General features: G+C 39.1%; 1 protein-coding gene across 1 annotated transcript in view; it reads right to left on the reverse strand.

Annotated features, from left to right (window-relative positions):
- Window positions 1-13071: 13071 nt before the first annotated feature.
- Window positions 13072-20071, reverse strand: part of Rxfp2 (relaxin family peptide receptor 2) — a 48057-nt gene continuing 41057 nt past the window's right edge. Inside the window, exons 18-19 of the mRNA XM_071611758.1 lie at window positions 18713-18931; window positions 13072-13331 (exon numbers count right to left, since the gene is read on the reverse strand). Coding sequence (XP_071467859.1) covers window positions 13072-13331; window positions 18713-18931 — 479 coding nt within the window. The remainder of the gene's footprint in view (window positions 13332-18712; window positions 18932-20071) is intronic.

A 20071-nucleotide genomic window follows, 5' to 3' on the forward strand; every position in this document is an offset into this window, starting at 1 on the left:
TAAGATTTCTATGCTGTTTCCTCTCCTCTCTCAATAGCCCTCACTTCTCTGATTATTTCTTAAAAAAGAACTTCTTGTCCTCCAGTAAACTACACATATTACTCATTTTCCTCTCTTAGTGCTTGTCCTCCCAGTCTCCAAGAATGCAAAGTCCGTTAAGACTGGTTCATGTGTTTACTGCTGTATTTCTATCCCCTAGATTATTACCTGGTATAGTGAACACTGGTTAAATATGCATGCAGAGTGAATGATCCAAATAAAATGCTCTGTGGTTTTCCTATATACTATTCCATTTCTAAACTTTAATTCACGAATCATTGATAACTGTTTGTCTTTAGTTTTTAAAGATCCTTAAAAAGTAGTTGGTTTATTCTTTTAACTTAGTTATGTCTCAAGTTGGTGAAGTTGCCAAAAAATAAAAAATAAATAAATAAATAAATAAAAACAAAAACAAAACACTCAGGTGTTTCTGTTTGGTGTCTTGGCAAAATCATGCCCTTGTGCATAGATAATGTTTGACCAGAAAATTCATTTCTATGTGAAAGCACATGGTAATCTATATGGTCCTGTTCAGGTGTGATATATTTCTGTTGTTATTCTTATGCTGTATGATGGTTTGTCAGCCCATGAGGCCCATCGTATCAAATTAGGGCCCTTACAGCAGCAGGCTGAGAGCATAAAAATAAATGTAATCAGTACCTCCTTCCTGATTACTCAATGGAAGTGTCCATCTTACTGTTGGCCTCAGTCTGGTCCTATAATCCTTCTCCAAACACTGTTTACACTGAGAGAAGCACAGTGTCTACACTGGGAGAGAGAGAACAATAGAGAGGCAGAGATAGACCAGGAAGCAAAGAAGCTGATTTATAAAGAGGTGTGAGTGTGTCCACGTGTTTTGTGATGTGGTAAGAAAAAGGAAAAGGAAGAAGAAAAGCAGAGGGAAAAGATACTACCTAGGGAAGAACACAGTGTGAATAAAAGTGATTAAGACTGGTAAGTACATGGAATTTAATCTCTGAAGGCAATTCTTTAAAATGTTCCATAATTGTCTTGCAACGGTTATTTCATTGAAGCGTGAATTTACCTGCCCTCGGAGATGATCTCCTTGGACAGCATTGTTTCTGGCTCCAGGTAACTGCACCAGGCTTGTTTATTGAATGAACTGAATTATGGAGTGAATACATAAATGAAAGAATCAATGAATGGCAGCAGAAATTTAGATGTATGCTTTACAGAATGATTCAGTTTCTTTAAAATGTTATTGGAGTCATATCTCATATCCAACTCTTATCTCATTGGCAAACAAAGAGGGTGGTAGAAATGAAAAATTTATAGGAAATGAAGAACCAAGCATTTTTAAGGAAGAGCAGAAGCTGAAGAATGAAAAAAGATGATGACAAAGAGATTTTGTTGTCTTTTGTTCCAAAGGCAACAAAACCACACAGCACTTGTCTCCAAGGCTGTTGCTTGTAACGTTAAAATAAGAAAGATAAAACAATTAACATCCCTGTCTCTAAAATAATTGTTAGGTTTGGATATGAGGTGTCCCTCCAAAGCTCCTGTTAATGAAGGAATTCAGAGGTAAAAGTCAATAGATTGTGATGGCTATTACCTAGTCAGTGAACTGACTGGGTGGTAACTCTAGGCAGGTGGGGCACGGTTGGAGGAGGTGGTCACTGGGGGCCTCCCTAGAAGTGCTGTTCTTCCTGTGGTTCCCACCTGCCCTTTCCTGACCTCGCCATGACTGGAGCAGCTTTCCTCTGCTGAGTCCTTTCACCAGAGCAATGAAGTCAGTCACCTATGAACAGAGACCTCTGAAACTGTGAGCTCCAAATAAACTTTTCATCCTTTATGTCGTTCTTGTAGGGTATTTTAGTTACAGTGATGAAAAGCTAACCAACACAACTGTCACACCATGTGAGGTTTCCATCCCATGACCTGGAGACTTTTTCCGGTGGTGTCTTGGAAACAGTCCTTTAAAATTGACTTTTAGACTTCATTCTTTGAATGAACATGTCTGCCCATTCTGATTTGGTCCTAATTTGAAAAATAAAGAAACTGAGAGCAGATTTATGTATGGAACCACCAGTGTTCTCATAAGCCCCTCTCTAGCTTCAACCACTTATTATTTTAAATGTATGGAATCTTCTGTTCTGTTAAAAAAAATCTCCTAACCAAATAGTTTAGGTAGGTGGTGAACCCACTTGTTATATATAGCCATGTATGACCTTTGGATGAATTCATGAGTATAACTGATTCTTGTCAGGCAGGATAGAAATCTTAACAGAAATTGTCATGTGGCTTTTTTCAAGATGGTGAAATAGAGGAGGTCGCTGTCCTGGCTGCTCCGTGGAGTGAAACCAAGAAAGCAGACAGACAGGCAGCTTCTCGGCAAGGTGGGTGAACAAGAAAAAAAGGGGGGAGACTTTACTGGAAATGAAAACTGGACATTCAAAGCAGATCAGGGACTCAGGAGTTTGGATATGAAAAAATAAGGAAGAAGTCCCCAGGGGCACAGCTACTGCCACTGCTGCGGCCAGGCCAGAAGTCCGAGCCAGAGTGGTCCCTCTGAGAGCATAGTGGACAGATAAGGGAATTAAAGGAACCAGCATTTGGGGGAGGCCTGAGGCATGTCTGGGTATGGAGCCTTCAGAGATCAAGCACACTGCTCAGCGAACCTGAAATACGCACTGTACAATATCTGTGTGCTGGAGAAGAAGCTGCCATCTCTCTAGGCAGCTTGTGGAGGACCAAAGAAGGAACCACTCTGCAGCCAGTGCATGGGGATTAGCAGCTGAGGGGGCCAATTCCTGGCAAACCCGAGTTTGGCCTGAAGTTCAGGTCTGGTGAACACATGCTGAGTGACTTAGAGTGCACTTAAGTGACCAGGAGAAAATCAAATGTGGAGAGAGGTCTATATAGGGGACAACTATTGTAGAAACCCACCTGGCTTTACCTCCTCATCTCCAATCCTACTGTTTGCAGAACCAGCTGGGAGAGACACATCTGGCCTGGTACTCTGAAAGGCAGTGGGTGGGAGAGATTGTTTGGAGACTGAACCTGAGACCAGGAAACGAGGGGTCTGCAGGTGACCTGGGGAATAAGAATTGGCTCCCCCACACAGGAGTGGAACCCAGGGGAGATCCCTGGGGTAAAGTCTTGCATCATGAACCAGTAAGTGTTGGACACTGGAGGTGCGCTGATTTAAAATTTCCAGACCAATTAGCATTCAGAGAATAGGCTAGAGCCCACTAAGCCTAAACCCTGCAGCCAGGAATTCCACCTATGGGATTATCTCTCTCACTCCAGGAATCCAGAGGGTGGAGCCCCACACTCCAGAAGACCTCACCTGACATGCTGAGAAGAGAAGCTGAGAATATTTTAACTCCAATGGAAAGAATTCTTTAACTTTTCTTCAAGATCTTTTTCTTTTTAAAATTCTTTTTCACTGTTTAGTCATGACCTTAATGGTACATGGGCATTTATACAGTTTCCTTTTTTTTTCTTCTTCTCATCTCTAGCATTTTTAAAGCCAGTTATTTTACATTGATTAGTTTTTTATGAACTAGGATGTTTAATTAGTATATTTTAATATTCTTTTATTTTTAATTTAAAAATTTTATATATATATATATATATATATATATATATATATATATATATATATATATTCTTTTTTCCTACCTATCTCTTCCCCTTGATTCTTTTTTTCTGCTAACAGCCAATCTTTTTCACTCTTTCTTTATACTTTTACTCCTGTCTTCTCCTCTCTCATAATCATCACATCCTATATCACTTCTGTTCTCTCTCTGTCCACCATTTAAAAATGCAAACCCTTTTGCAAACTTGCTGTATTTATTATAGGCAATAACTGATCATATCATTTCTTTTTATTGTGATAATTAACATTGTAGACATCATAATAGGAATTATTTGCTTTAATGTTATGTATTGTTTGCATTGGTTGTTTTTAGTATTTGTCTACCCTAAACAATGAGGTACTGGAAACATTCAGGGACACTGTAAGTCCATGGGGTAGAAACTCTACTGCCTTAGATTCATACCGTTAGATGAGTAGACACACAAATGACATGAAAAAGCAAGAAAACAAATCACCTCGAGCAAACAAAGATACTCCAATAACAGGATCCAACAACACCACAGTGGAAAAAATGTCAGAGAAGGATTTTAGAATGTACATAGTTAAACTGATTTGTGAAGCAAAGGATGATATAAGAGAACAAATACAGGTTGCAAAAGATCACCCCAATAAAGAGAGAGAGATTCTGGGGAAAAAATGAAGGAAATATCCTTGAAATGAAGGAAAAAATAAGCTAAATTAAAAATTCAATAGAAAGCATCACCAACAGACTAGGCCACTTGGAAGACAGAACCTCAAGCAATGAAAACAAAATATATAATCTTGAAGATAGAGTTGGCCACAGAGAGAAGATGTTAAGAAACCATCAACAGAACTTCCAAGAACTATGAAATAACATGAAAATACCAAATTTAAGATTTATTAGGATAGATGAAGGCATGAAGATACAAACCAAAGGAATGCACAATCTTTTCTATGAAATAATATCAGAAAATTTCCCAAACCTAAAGAATGAAATGGAAAATAAAATACAAGAAGCTTACAGGGCCCCAAATGTACAAAATTACAACAGACCCACACCAAGGCACATTATAATGAAAATTCCTGATCTACAGAATAAGGATAGAATTTTAAGGGCTGCAAGAGAAAAATATCAGATTATATATAAGGGGAAACCAATTTGGATCTCAGCTGATTTCTCAACCCAGACCCTCAAAGCTAGGAGGTCCTGGAATAACATATAGCATGCTCTGAAAGAAAATGAATGTCAATCCAGAATCTTTATCCAGAAAAATTGAGCTTCAGCCGGGTGTGGTGGAGCATGCCTGTAATCCCAGCAGCTCAGGAGGCTGAGACAGGAAGATCTTGGGTTCAAAGCCAGCCTCAGCAATGGCAAAGCACTAAGCAACTCAGTGAGATCCTAAATAAAATACAAAATAGGGCTGGAGATGTGGCTCAGGGGTTGAGTGCCCCTGAACTCAATCCCTAGTACCAAATCATCATCATTATCATCATCATCATCTTCAGATTTGAAGATTAAATAAAAACCTTCCATGATAAAGAAAAGTTGAAAGAATTTACAACTAGCAAGCCTACACTACAGAACATTGTCAACAAAATATTCCACGAAGATGAAATGGAAAAAAAAAAAGTGAAAAACAGCAAAGGGAGGAACTACACTAAAGGAATAGCAAGTGAATCAAAGGAGAAACTAATTCAAACTGAAAACTAGAAATAAACCTAAATGTCTGGGAATACAAATCACATCTCAATATAACCTTGAATATTAAACTCATCAATTAAAAGACACAGACTGGAAGATTGGATTAAAAAACAAGACCCAACAATATGCTGTTTCCAAGAGACTCACCTCATAGGCAAAGATATCCACAGACTGAAGGTGAAAAGATGGGAAAAAACATAGCATTCAAATGGATTGCATAAACAAGCAGGGGTTTCTACCCTTATATCAGATAAAGTGGACTTCAAGCCAAAGTTAATCAGAAGGGACAAAGAAGGCCATTTCATACAACTTAAGGGAATTATACATCAATAAGATATCACAACTGTAAATATTTATGCCCCAAACAATGGAGCATCTACAGACATCAAACAAACCCTTCTCAATTTCAAGACTCAAATAGGCTACAACACAATAGTACTGAGTAAGTTTAACATGCCTCTGTCTCAACTGGATAGATTCTCCAAACAAGAACTAAACAAAGAAAGTATAGAAATAAAAAATACAATTGATAATTTAGACTTAGCAGACATATATAGAATATTTCATCCATCAATGACTGAATACACTTTCTTCTCAGCAGCACATGGATCCTTCTCTAAAATAGACCATGTTACGTAAGCTATCACATATGTTGGCATACAATTGTAATATTATCTTAATATATTTTAAGCATCTGTAGGATTGTTTTGATAGCTCCCTTTCCATTGATATTAATTTTTGTGTTCTTGCTTTTTTCTTGATTAGACTTACTTGATTTTTATCAAATTTTAGCTGTACTATTTCTTCTCTATTTCATATATTTCTGCTTCTACTCTTATTTTGTCTTTCCTACTATATAATTTGAAAATAATTTGATTATTATTCTAGCTACTTTCTGATACCAATACTTTAAGTTAAATATGTTCATCTGAGTACTGTTTCATCCCAGAGATCCTGATATTTTATTATCAATTAGTTCAAGGCACTTTTTATTTTCTTTTCTTGTGCTTTCTTCCTTGACCTCTGAGATATTTCTAAGTGTGCCATTTAATTTTGAAATAGTTGACAAGAGGGGGTGGAGGTCTATATATCTTAAGGTGATTGATTTCTAATGTAATAAATCACAGAGGAAACAGTCTGCATGATTACAAATAAAAAAGCAATAGAAATGCTTTTTCTATTTATTGTATTGGTAACATACATCTCAAATCTGATCAAATTGCATACCTTAAATATGTGCATTTTATTGTATTTTAATTTTACCTCAATAAAGCTATGGAAAAAATTGCCATGTAATTGGTTGATAGGATTAAAAAATGTTAAGATTAATATGAATAGTGAAAATCAGCTCCTTCTATTTTTTTTAAAGTTTTTTATTGTTGGTTGTTCAAAACATTACATAGTTCTTGATATATCATATTTCACACTTTGATTCAAGTGGGTTATGAACTCCCATTTTTACCTCGTATACAGATTGCAGAATCACATCAGTTACACATCCATTGATTTACATATTGCCATACTAGTGTCTGTTGTATTCTGCTGCCTTTCCTATCCTCTACTATCCCCCCTCCCCTCCCCTCCCCTCTTCTCTCTCTACCCCCTCTACTGTCATTCATTTCTCCCCCTTGTATTATTTTTCTCCTTCTATTTTTATTTATGTTCTTTAAGAGAGTTTTAAAAATTAATTTACTTCCTTTGTGACAACCACAGGGAGGTTGGAATCTGGGAGACATCCATAGAAGGCAAAGGTCAGGAAGCCACGGATAAAAATCCGAAAATTTATACAGAAGTTTGAGGGACAAAAAGGCAAAGAAGGTGTTCATAAAGACGTGAGAAGAAAGAACCAGAAGTAGTTTAGAACAGGAATGAATTATGTCCTTCATTTCAAAAGAAGAGTTTAAAGAAGGCCTCAGCGGTTATTGTCACAAATTCTTTAGAAATGTGATGTAGTGAAGGAAAGGAACATGCCCATTAGGTTGGTATCATGGAGACCTCAGTGGAGTAGAGTGTGTGGAAGCCACAAGGGTTAGTTGGTTGGGAAGTCAAAGCAAGATGAGATGATGACAACAGAGGGTTTACCATGCTTTGAAGATGTTTAGCTATAAAGAGAAGGCAAGACTAAGAAAATCAAGGAAGGGATAGGATGAGAGGCGGGCCTTTTATAGGTATGAGAAATGTGAGCATTGTGAGCTGTAGAGAAGTCGCTGGTAGAGAGACACGGAAGAGAGAGTACACAGCTGATGCCACAGCGCTGAGGAGCAGAGCCCTCCTGGGCAAGAACCACGTGTTCACTCATGGTTCCATGGGGAAATCAGATTTTTTTTTTAATCCTACAACCCTTTCCCCAAGAAAATACCCAGTCGTAAGTGGTGGACATGCCTGTGCACTTATGGCTATGTTAGAGGAGAATGTAAGCAGCAGACCTACTGTACGCTTATGTGAGGAGACCAGTTTATGAGTTCAGGTTAAAATGATTGCTTGTTCATTAAAAAAGAATAAAGTTATGGCATTTGCAGATAAATGGATGGAGATGAAGAATATCATACTAAGTGAAGTAAGCCAATCCCCCAAAACCAAAGGCTAAATGTTCTCTCTGATAAATGGATGCTGATCCATAATTGGGGCGGGGGCAGCATGGGAAGAATGGAGGAACTTTTATTGGGCAAAGGGGAGGGAAAGGAGGGGGAAAGTGGGGGAGGAAAGATGGTGGAATAAGATGGACATCATTACCCTAGGTACATGTATGACTGCACATATGGTGTGACTCTATCTTGTATATAACCAGAGAAATAAAAAACTGTGCTACATTTGTGTACAATGAATTGAAATCATTCTGTTATGTGTAACTAATTAGAACAAATTAAAAAAAAGGAAAAAAAATGGTTGCTTGTTAATCATCCTGATTACTCCATGCCCATTGCTGGCAATAGGTCATCTAATTTTTAAGTTGTGACTGACCTGCTATCGAAAAACCTTACTGTCCGAGATGTTCAATATTCTTTACACGGCAGAAAAGTGCCCCTGTTGGAAGAAGTGGATTTCAGAACATTTGTACCTTGTGAATTGATTCTTCCTTCTTTTGAAATTTTTGAGATGGGGGCTAAGTTGCCCATTTTGACATCAAACTTGAGATCCTCCTGCCTCAGCCTCCAGAGTTGCTGGGATTACAAGTGTACATCACCACGTCCAGTTTTAATTCTTCCTTTTAGTTTTCCAATGGAGCACAAATGGGCATATAAAAAGTTGCCTTTTTTACATGCTTTTATTAAAGCATGTAATATCCCTTGGAAGTTGGGAATTTAATGATATTGGTGCTTGATATTAATTTTTAGGTGCTTAACACTGGGACCCTCAAGATGAGGTTTTATCTTCAAATACATAATAGAATTGATTTTACCAGAAAGGGGAGCAGACATCTGTTTTTGTGATATGATATGATTTTAGGGAAACTCAGTTACAGAAGAGATGAGATTTAAAGATATTGTCTGAGGTTATGCAGTAGTTGATGTTGAATTGAAACTGTCTCTAATCCCCTGATTTTTGACCCTGAATTTCCTTGCCTTAAATGTGTGTTGCCTGTAACAGGAAAGGGTATGGCTTTCATTGCAAAAATTAATGGAATTCAACACCACAGCACCATGAATGCAGATTATTGCCAAACCATTAAAAGTCTTATTGGTTCCCATGTGGTATAGAAATAATTTCTTCTTATAGTGAAACTAGTTATGAGTTGTGAAGTGCCACTGGGGGCTGGAGCCAGACTGTTGAGACAGTGGGAGATCCCTGTTCTTAGATCTGCAATTTCATAACTTGGCCTGTGGCTCCCTATTTCTTCATTTTTAATTTACTCCTTTTATATGTGTCATGTAGGAAAATATCCTGAAGACTTTTCTAATGAAATATATTGAATAATGGGTTTCAGTCAGCTTATAGATTTTAGGAAGTGTTTCTCAAGAACTTTAAAGTCATCCACTGAGAAAATCATTTAAAAAGAATCGTCTAATTTTGTTTCATTTTTGTGGTTCTGGACGGAACATTACCATTATCATTATTAATGTGCATATTCTATCTTGTCCCCAAAAGAATGTAGACAACTGGCTTATAAACACATAAATATAAAGAGTGTGCTTTGCAATCACTTCTTATTTCTCAGATTAAGGGAATAAGAAAATGGAAATAATTATCTTCAATGTTTTGTTTCTTGAGTAAAGAAAAGGCAACTTTTTATATGCCCATTTGTGCTCCATTGGAAAACTAAAAGGAAATATGCCTCATATGAATTCCTGGTTAATTTTGGAAGCTATAGTTATTAGCTACGCGTGATTTGTGATGCACTATCACATCTCATTTCTATTGTGTGCACGCTCTGGAGCTCTACATTAATTACTTACTTGGGAATAGTAGAGTGGATTGAAGAATCATCTGGGGTGAGATAAACTCTTGAACATGCAACGTGAGCAAATATGAAGCAAGTCATCAAATGGGGACTTGATCTGGCACCAGAGCCCTCCTTAAGAGATTACCATCCTTAGGAGGGTGCGGGGTCTGCTACTGCAGCTTCATGAAGCCATGGAGTGAGTCCAGGTAAACATGGCTCTGGTGCTCAGGTGGAAGGCGGGGGTAGGGGGAGGTGGTACTGCTACCTGTATATAAAGCTCAAACAGGAGTAATATCATTTAAAACCTTTGATCTTCAAGAAGCTACTTCAGCAACTACAATGGGGAGGCACAAACCATTTTGACACAAAAAAGCATTGAACCTTAAGAATGAAGGAAAATGACCAACAAGCTTAGCTATTTCCAACATAAATAATTCATATACTCTCTGGATTCTCTTCTGAGGTTCCACATTGACTGTTAAGAATAGCATTTTCCTTTCAAGACATGATGTCAGTCACACACAGAAACATCATAGGGATGTGGAGCAGGTGATGTATCTTCAACCTCTCCCCCTGAGAGGTAGCATAGTCTATGGCATTTAAATTCTGGGGTGATAGTGAGGTAATGTTTATATTTTCATAGAAAATGATTCATGAATTCAGGTGGTATTTTCATAATCACATAGAAATACTAGGTTTGGAAAACAGGTTTTACCTAACACAAAAGATTTCATTCAATCCAGATAAAAGACTACTATTTGCAAAAATCATACACATTTCTAATGGCCTTCCATCTGTGCAGCAGTGTGGAATGAGATTATAAGTCACTAAGCTATGAGATTTCAAATTATGCTATTCCTTGCAAGTTGTTGACCAATACTTCACTTCTGTTTTTCTGTGTCGCTGCCAATTTCCCTGAAGTCTCAGATCTTCTGCTTCTCCTCATGCCAACTTCCCAACAACACTGAGCTGATGTTGACAACTGACCATTCTCAGAGGCTTGGTTCATGGGCTGTGGACAGTGCTTTTCAAAAATGGGAGATACATATTTGTACCAAAATTGAAATACCATAGGCTTAGGGTCAATCCCTTATTTATGCTCCTGCTGTTGGGAAATGAGTCAGGAAATAAATCATCTGGTGATCATCTTAGTCAGATTTCTGTCACTGTGATAAGATTATCTGAGATAAACAATAAAGAAAGATAGATTTTTTTTGGCTTATACTTTCAGAGGTTTTAGTCCATGGCTGCTTGTCTCTGCTGCTTCCAGGGCTGGGGTGGCACAGTGTATCATGGCAGAAGTGAACAGATGGAGAAAACCTGCTCACCTCATGGCAGTCAGGAAGAGAGAGGAAGGGTTTGGAGTCCCAATAGTCCTTCAAGAGCATGCCCCGGATGACCTACCTTCCTTTAGTAGATCCATGTCCTCCTCCCAACAGCGCAACAGGCTGGTGACCAAGCTGTGAACAGAGGGGCCTCTGGGAGACATTCAAGATCCAAACCATACAGGGATCAAGGACTGGCGAAGGGCATTGCATAAAATGTCAGTGAATCCAGAGAGCAAGTTATGAAGCAGTTCATCATATCGAAGAGAAAAGAGAGAGAAATGTTTGAAACTATAAGAAAAAAGGGCCGCCTAGTCAAAGGGTAGGAACGACATTTCGAAGAACCTCATGGGAAGATTTCACCTCTGGAAGAAATACATGACTTGATCAAAATGAAAGAACTCACATTATGACATTAGTCAATATTAAGTAAAGAAGTAAATGACCAGGATGGCTGTGACACACAAACTCTGAGTTACTTTGTATCCTGGATGGCACTGGATAAAAGGGCATCTTCATCACCCTAATATAGGTGCTGTGGCATTCTTGGTCAGATACATGTGTTTCATCTCTTTAAAGGAAACTCATAATGCAGTGAACGTGAAGAAATGGGTTTAAAATGTAAGATGTGGGCTGGGGGTTGTGGCTCAGTGGTCGAGCACTTGCCTAGCATGTGTGAGGCACTGGTTTTTTTGATTCCCAGCACTACATATAAATAAATAAAATAAAGGTCCACTGACAACTAAAAGTAAATATATATATATATATATATATATATATTAAAAAAAATGTGAGATATGTCTTGTTTAATGAGACTCAGCGCTTCCCAGCTATATTCATTATCAGGAGAAACATGCTTAACAGTCAATAAACCTTATTCATGGTTATCATCAAACTTTAAAAAATATATGGACAAATGCAAAATATATTTTTATTTACCTCTTTTTTTCCCCACATATAAACTTTTAGTATAAAAATATCCAGGCCTTCACTAGCATTTTTCATTTTTGAAAAACAAATCCAAACTGTACTGATCTTTTTTTTTTTTTTTAAGTGTGTGTAGGGGATTTATCCAAGTAAACAAATGTTCCCACTGTTCTAATTTCCTTCAAGACTTGTGGCCTGAAGGCAGAAGTTACCATCAATAGAAATACTGCTCTAAAGAAATTATACTTTAAAAATACTAAAATATGCTTGTTGGCAGTTGGGGTGCCCAATTTTCCTTTGTACCCAGTGAAACTTTAGGAAAAAAATCCTTTTTAAGATCTTAGCTCTTTCTTTTTGAATTATTAGTGGTATTTTTTTTTTCATTTTTAAATACAAATGCAAAATGAAACACAAAGTCAATGTCATTGCATCTATAGTCAAAAATCTAATCTCTGCTTCAAAGTATCTTAGGTCTTCTGAGCTTAAATGAAAGCCAAAAAGGCAAATGGTACTAGGGGTCATCAATGGGCCTTTCTGGATCTGTTAGACATGGCAACTTTGTATGAAGTTCTGCTTTCAAAGTTGCTACTCCAGCAGCCTCTGTAGGTAAGACTTGGGGTAGGTGGAACATCTTCAGAAATCCTTTGCTGTCCAAGCATCCACAGGATGCTAATAATTTGGTTTGATACTATGAGAGCAAGGATGTTAGATTTATGTTATCATGGCCACCCTGGAATAAGATGTTGTGACTGTACTTTAAGGACAGTGAAACAATGTAAAATGAAGAACATAGAGTGTCTACATGTGGGCATTCGAGGGCAGGTTGGTGGTGCTGAGTAGCTAGAGGTCAACGGCATGTCAGCCTACCCTCTCTGGAGTCACTGTGTGTTTCAGGCATGTAAGGTGAGGAGAAGAGTCCTTCAGTGCCGTTCCCAGCCCAGTTCATGCATAGTAGAGCTGCCACTGGAATGCAGGGCCAGAAGTCACTTATTCCACTGTGTCCGCTGTGCCGAAGGGTTGCCACTGACCAAGATGAAAAGCATTGCGGTCGCTATCTTCCCAAAGCCGTACCTGTTTTAGGTACCCTTGAAAGTCCAGTGATCCAAAGCCATTACTAGGAAACTGGTTTCATTATACTGTCCCCGAGGGTTATTTTGTTCAAAACCCCAAGTTTAACTGAAGAGGAGTCATCTGTCCACACAATGGATGTAGATAGACTTTTTTTTTTAATTTTGAAAATGGATTTCCTCCGATGTTTATGCAGCAGTTGTTTCAACTTGTCCTTAAAGAAACTGGTGGTGAGCGTGTAGAGGATCGGGTTCAAGGCGCTGTTGACTGGAAGGAAAAAAATCACTATCCAGGAGGTGATTGTGCCTGGAGAAGGAAACAAAGCATGAAAACGAATTGAGAGTCAGGGTGTGTGTGTGTGTGTGTGTGTGTGTGTGTGTGTGTGTGTGTGTTGCTGGGGATCAAACCCAGGGCCTTGCACATGGTAGACAATAGCCCTACCACTGAGCAACACCCCCAGCCTGAAGGTGAGAATTTAAACAGACAAACACAATAATACTGCAGACAATGCTATTTATGAGAGGGTTACAAAGGACATTTGAATTTCTTCTTACTTCAATGAGAAAAAATATCTTTGTTGGAAGAATGCAGGAGCTACAGGTTCAAAGTCTTCCCTCTTAACTTTTCTGAGTTTTAGTAACTACCTTGTCGATCCTTGGGACAAAACAAGAGGAAATAACTGAAACCTCTGTAAGTTAGAAATTGGTATGCCATGTATTTTTCTTGTTTTTATTGCCTTCACTTATAGGAAAATTAGAAAATGAGGAAATAATCCACAGAACAAGGTCAGAAAACTTCAGGTCCAGAAGCTAGATTTGACCTTGGCTGTAAATCCATCCGGTCCTCAAGGCTTCTTATCCTGCCCTTGGGTACCAGAGATCTTATTTTTGAGGTGGGAAGACTTGAAGAGGAAAGAGGAATGTGTCCCCCAAGTTTGATGAATTCTTTTGTGTGCAGTCTTACATCTGCTAATAGAATATTCAGGAAAGAGGCCAGAAAAGGCTTTTCGTGAGGAGAAATTTGGAGCGAGAGTGTCCTTCCCCAGTATATCCTTTGCTGGGTTAGAATGAAATGTATTTCCCCCTCTTTAAAGGCAACCTGCTCCTTTGGAGAAACACTTCTTAGCTCATTGACCCTGGACAAATCCCTCGCGGTCTCTGACCCTCACCGACCTTCTCTGTATAAGAAGGCTGCTGATAGCTGGCTGCAGTGGACATCCCTCTTCAAATTCTCACACCTGACCAAGATGCTGCCTCCTTCCACGTGGTCAAAAGCTCAAAGACCTCCCGATGGGGCGAAAAGCTGGGTAGTAAGACCAGTGGGACTTCCCTTCTTTGTTACTCTCTGACTCTGTCTCTAATCCTGCAATTTTCTAATCCTTTGGCCACTATAATTTTATTCTTCTATTGACCTTGCTTTGTTTCTTATATATATTAATTCTTCCTCTGTTTCTTTGCCTTTTTTTCTCTGCTTACCTGACCTCCCTTCCCTCTCCTTTCCTTCTTCTTCATCTCTCTTCTCTCCTCTTCTGTATTTGCCTCCCTCTTCCCCTATCCTATATTCTCTTCCTTCTTCTTAGTTTTTTAAACGGACAGAGAATCAGAAAATAAAATCTATACCCTATCTCAGATTTATTCAAGATCTCTACTATTTGTTGTTGATTTTTTTAAAAAAATTAAATGATCTGAACAGTTAATGAATGAAGAAAAGCTAAGTCGATTGGTTTTTGTCTGTTGTTCCTCACCAAAGGAATTACAAACAGTAATCCTACCCCAACCTGTTGGAGAAACAATTCTTGAGAGCACTTACTTTCATTTAGGCAAAGACAAAAGGGCCGTGAAGTTTCCATGTGTAATTTGCACTCTGCATGAGGCTTCCTCTTCAGTCTCAGGGAGACTCCTAATTCAAAATCAGCAGCTGAGTTCTGGGACAAGAGGGCTAAAGGTGGTTTTATCTTTTGGGCTTTGTGATGGATTTCTTTCCTAGATCCACCAAGGTGTCCCAGATAAACCTCCAAGTAGTGAACATAAATGTAAAGGAGGGCTGATGTGTGGCTCAGTCCTGTTTCCACAGGACATTTTTTCCGGTTCGAGGGACCTTCGTGGAGGTTGTAGTTAAGCTGATCACAATCTAACTTGTCCCAGGCTCTCCCAGGAGGCTGGTCATTCCTGCGGCCATCAAATGTCTTTGCTCTCCAGTGGCCTCCTGATTCTAAATCAGAGAGTGCTGTGGGCCAATTTTGATCCCCAACCCCACCAAATATACACGTTGAAGTCCCAGAATGTATGAATGTGACTATATTTGGAGACAGAGCTTTTCAAGAAGTAAGTTAAAATGAGGTCATTAGGGTGGGTCCTATTCTAATCTGACTGATGTCTCTAAAGGAAGGGGAATTAAGGACCCAGGAAGAGATATCCAGGATGTCCACACCTAGCAAAGGCCACATGAAGACACAGCAAAGACTTCCATCTGAACGACAATGATAGAGGCCCCAAGAAAAACCAAACTGCGATAGGAATTTGGGGCTACAGAAAAGTGTCCCTGAGCTGTTGAAATGCAGGAAACCCCCATGAACCTTGGAAACACGTGAAACAAGTATTCCCAAGCAACACCTCCTTGTCCTTAGTCTGTGTTCCTGACCTGGGCCTAGACCTGTGTTCTTGCCTGCAAAAAGTAACACAGGGGCAGTGCACAAGCTCTGGAAAAACTGGAGCCAAACTGTGTGACTCTGCCCTGGCTCCATGTCTAGTGCAGCTCCAGTTGTGCCTCTAAATATCAACACTCCACACCAAGAGGTTTCGGTCTCTCTCTCTGGAGATGGTCCGGCATTCCTCCTTGAATGTGTATTCTTTGCTTTACCTCAAAGGATATCTCTTTCTTTATGAGATAGGGATTTGAGGACAAAGAGAGAAATGCTGGGAGCTATCTAGAAGCCATGTGTGAAGTGAAAGCGTGGTTGTAAATCTTGAGCAACATGCCCTTGGCCCACCCCTTTATAAAATAAGGGAAATACACAAATCCAGGGAAAACTGGTGCGCAATTGTGCAGCTCCACCCTGGATCCATCTTCAGTCCAGCCCCCGATACAGCCCTCCTATAATATTGGACCCTCAGCTCAAGTTAGGGCTGCTTCTCACTCTTGAGGTAGCCCGCATTCTACCTTGGATGTATATCTACCTTTCCTAAATGAACTTCTGTTTTTGACTTTGTCTGGTTTCTGCTGAAATTCTTTTTGGCCACAAGTGCCAAGAAACCTATTGGTCCTGGGTTCAGTTCCCTCTTGCTTCTGGGAACCTCTTGGACCCTTCTCTGGAGACATCTCTTCTCCTGTGACATCTTGATATAGCCTGCATTCTCCCTTGAATGTGTATCTGCTTTCATAAATAATCTGTCTCTGTCTCTAACTGGTGTATGCTAAAATTCTTTTCTATCTCATATGCCAAGGACCCCATTTGTCCTGAGTTGAGGTTTCCCTCTTTGGGAACTCCTTGGACCTTTGGTGACAAAATCTGTGGTCACTTTTGAACTGTGAGAAAGTAATTTTCTGTGATACTTTATTCTGATAACCCTCGTAGTCTAATAAAAAAGGAAAAAGCCTCAAGGAACTAAGATTCACAGAATATTAAAAAGGGGAAGAAATATGAGAAATTGTCTAGATGAGATGACATTTCTAAGCTCTCTGCATGGATCGATGACTGGGTGAGGACTGGAAACTGGATCTCCTGTCTCCATTCTTTCCACCATCTCGGATAAGCTCAGCTTCTCTAATCAAGGAGGGAAGCTCTGCTTGGAAGCTCATGTGTTGTGGGTGGCCTTGTGTGTTCCTGACACAGGTCATTTTTCCTAGGTCACAGGCCAGCAGAAGCTTTTTCATTTATTGAATAATTTTAAGTAAAAAGCACTTTGGAAATTTCAAAGATGAGTAAGGCCTGGTCCCCTTGTTCTGAAGCTTATAACCTGGAGGGGGCCATGGATCCATTCAAAATCAGTGCTGATGTGGGTCAACTAAGGAAGGCGAGAGTGCAGTGCAAACAAGATGTGGTGGGCAGTTGAGCTTCTGGCTGGATGGAAGGGGTGAGAGAGGTTTGGAAAGCGACTTTAGAGGAGGGAGTACTTGCACTCAGTCTTGTAAGAGGAGAAGGGGTGTTTAAAAGGCTAGAAAGGATGGAGAGTACAATCCAGGTAGAGGGAAGAGATCAGCAAAGGCTGATGTCATTTCAGAAAAGTGCAGAAGCAAAAGCCCCATCATTCCAAAGGGTCTGATCATAGAAAATGTGAGGGTGGGGTGGGAGATAAGAAGCTTTACAATGCTAATCCCAGCATTTGGATTTTATTCCATGAACAATGGAAGCCAATGTACAGTTTAGTCCTGCTGAATTTGAAATGATAGGATGCTAAAATTGAGATGTCCAGGTAGTGGTCATATATTGGACATTTTTCAAGAGAACATTCTGTGACCATTAATATTTAATGAACTCTCCTCTTCATGTACAACTAGCTCTGCCCAAGTGATCTCACACAAAGTCTTTTGGCTTCTTCTCTTACCACCCAGGCCAGCAAAATCTCCCAAATGTTCATTCCTGATGTCCCTTCTGATTGTAACTCCCACTTCACTTAGTTCAAGGGACATCTATGCTTGCTTGTGAAGATGAAGTCTTTAGGTTAAGGGACCACTGTGGCCATCCTGTGCCATGGTGCAACAAGGCATTTGACAAAGTTTCACACAACTGTGCACAAGGCAGAGGGAAAGAGGTTGCTATTCACTGAAACGATGAGTTTTTCAATCAACAAGAGTCAGGCTAGAGCCCTGGGAGGCTTCCAGATGATTGTGATCTCTAGATCCCAGAAATGGCTTCAAGTAGAATTCTAATTTATTATTATTATTTGGTACTAGGAATTAAACTCAGGGGCACTCGGCCACTGAACCACATCCTCAACTCTATTTTGTATTTTATTTAGAGACAGACTCACTGAGTTGCTTAGCACCTTGCTTTTGCTGAGGCTGGCTATGAACTTTCAATCCTCCTGCCTTAGCTTCCCGAGCTGCTGGGATTACAGGCGTGTGCTGTGGTACTCAGCTAAAATCCTAATTAACGAAAGATGGTTTGCTCTGGTTGAAGTAAGACTGTCAGTTGAGAACCTGGTCTTTTGGATGAGGCACTTCTACGGTACAGCTAGCATTCCACAGAGCCCAGTGTGAATGACATTCTGTGGCTAGGACATGCAATAGACTGGTGGTTCTATCTAGTTGTGTGTACATCAGAATCACAGGGGAGCTTTTGCAAAGTACCTCTGTACATGCCTGGGCCTCCAGAAACAAAAAATATACATGGCCAGGTTCCTCTGGGTGGAACCTGGCCATGTATATTTTATTGTTGTTATTGTTGTTGTTTCCCATGTTCCTGGTTAAGAACCACTATCTAGCTCATGTGCAAGCAAGATGCTCAGACTTATTTTCTCCATAACTCCCATTTTTTAATTATTCCTCACTGAATTACCCCACTACCCAGTTTCCATCTCAGCATTCCAGTTACAAAACACTAAGGGAAATAATAACTCTTCATACGGAGCTCACAGGTGTTCATGGAGAATTTACTAGGTGTAAGGCACTGTCCTAGATTCTGGTCTCATCAAACAAAGGGCATAAAAAAGGAATGTAGTTGAGAATGACAGAAGGAACTGACTGACCTGGTATTTCCACTCTGAGGAGGGAAAGGATTTTAACGACAAATACAGGAATCCAGCAGATGGCATCAGAGAACACTATAAAAAAGAAGCGATTTGCAACAGCCACCTCTTTTCCGATGTGATTCCTCACTTCTGCTGTCTGCAAGGCGGTTTTTTGGATGGAACAGAACATAGTAATGTAGGAAAACACAATGATGAGAAATGCCAGCAAGTTCACACCTGTGGGGAAAAGCACATCTCTTAACATCTCAGGCGTAGAAGTCAATGGTAAAATACTGGGGAACTTAGATGTTATGGCACCTCTTAAACTTGTGCTTCCAAGAAGCATTCTTTTGTATCAGCCTAGGGTTATTCTGTTAAAATTCCTGAGTTTAAGAAAACAAGATAAAGGAATTGGGTTTTCCAACTCAAAAAGATGTCAAAGACATAGATCCTTTTTTTAAAAATATATTTTTAGTTATAGATGAACATAATGCCTTTGTTTTATGTGATGCTGAGGAGCGAATTCAGTGCCTTACATGTGCTAGGCAAGCGCTCTATCACTGAGCCACAATCCCAGCCCAAAGACATAAATCCTTTATGAAAAATTATAGACTTCTGAAATTCACATCTAGATATATTAGGAAGTAAACTCTGGCTTTTCTAAAACATAATAAAGCTATTTTTGTTCTCACATCCTGCAAATTCAAACCTTAAGGGATTGCTATAATCATATACATGTCTCAAAAAATAAATACAACCCCATTTCCTTATCTTATACATATGAATAAGATAACCTTGGAATTTATCATGAATAGAATTGCCTCAGAAACATTATTCCTTGTGTTGTTTGGTCTTAAATAAAAATAATACATAGAACAAAAATGCATTTTTTTTTGCTTATTTTTCTCTAGATTGCTGACAGTATTTTAAACGACTATGGGTTCAGAACCCTTTAGATTCATCTCATAAAATGAAGTCAGAAAGTTACAAATTTAACTATATAAATCACTCTTTTGGGGCCAAATATAGTCCCAAGATTCTCACTTAGCCTCACTTTCCCTGAGGCACAGACTTTATAGTCTCTTAGTTTGCTCTATTCTTGCTGTAATAAAAACCCTAAGAGATTATCTCATTCTTCATAATGAACATAAAATTTGCACAAATTTTCATAGTTGCTTAAAACATGTTTAAGACATAAATCCTTTATGAAAAATTATAGACTTCTGAAATTCACATCTAGATATATTAGGAAGTAAACTCTAGCTTTTCTAAAATGTAAAAAAGCTATTTTTGTTTTCACAAAATAGGCTCGGGTGTATGTAAGACTGGTGAAGTCTAGGAAAAATAATTTAAGTTCAAGGCTATTTTTTTTAAACC

The sequence above is a fragment of the Marmota flaviventris genome, chromosome 4, assembly GCF_047511675.1.
Source record: "Marmota flaviventris isolate mMarFla1 chromosome 4, mMarFla1.hap1, whole genome shotgun sequence".
NCBI lineage: Eukaryota > Metazoa > Chordata > Mammalia > Rodentia > Sciuridae > Marmota > Marmota flaviventris.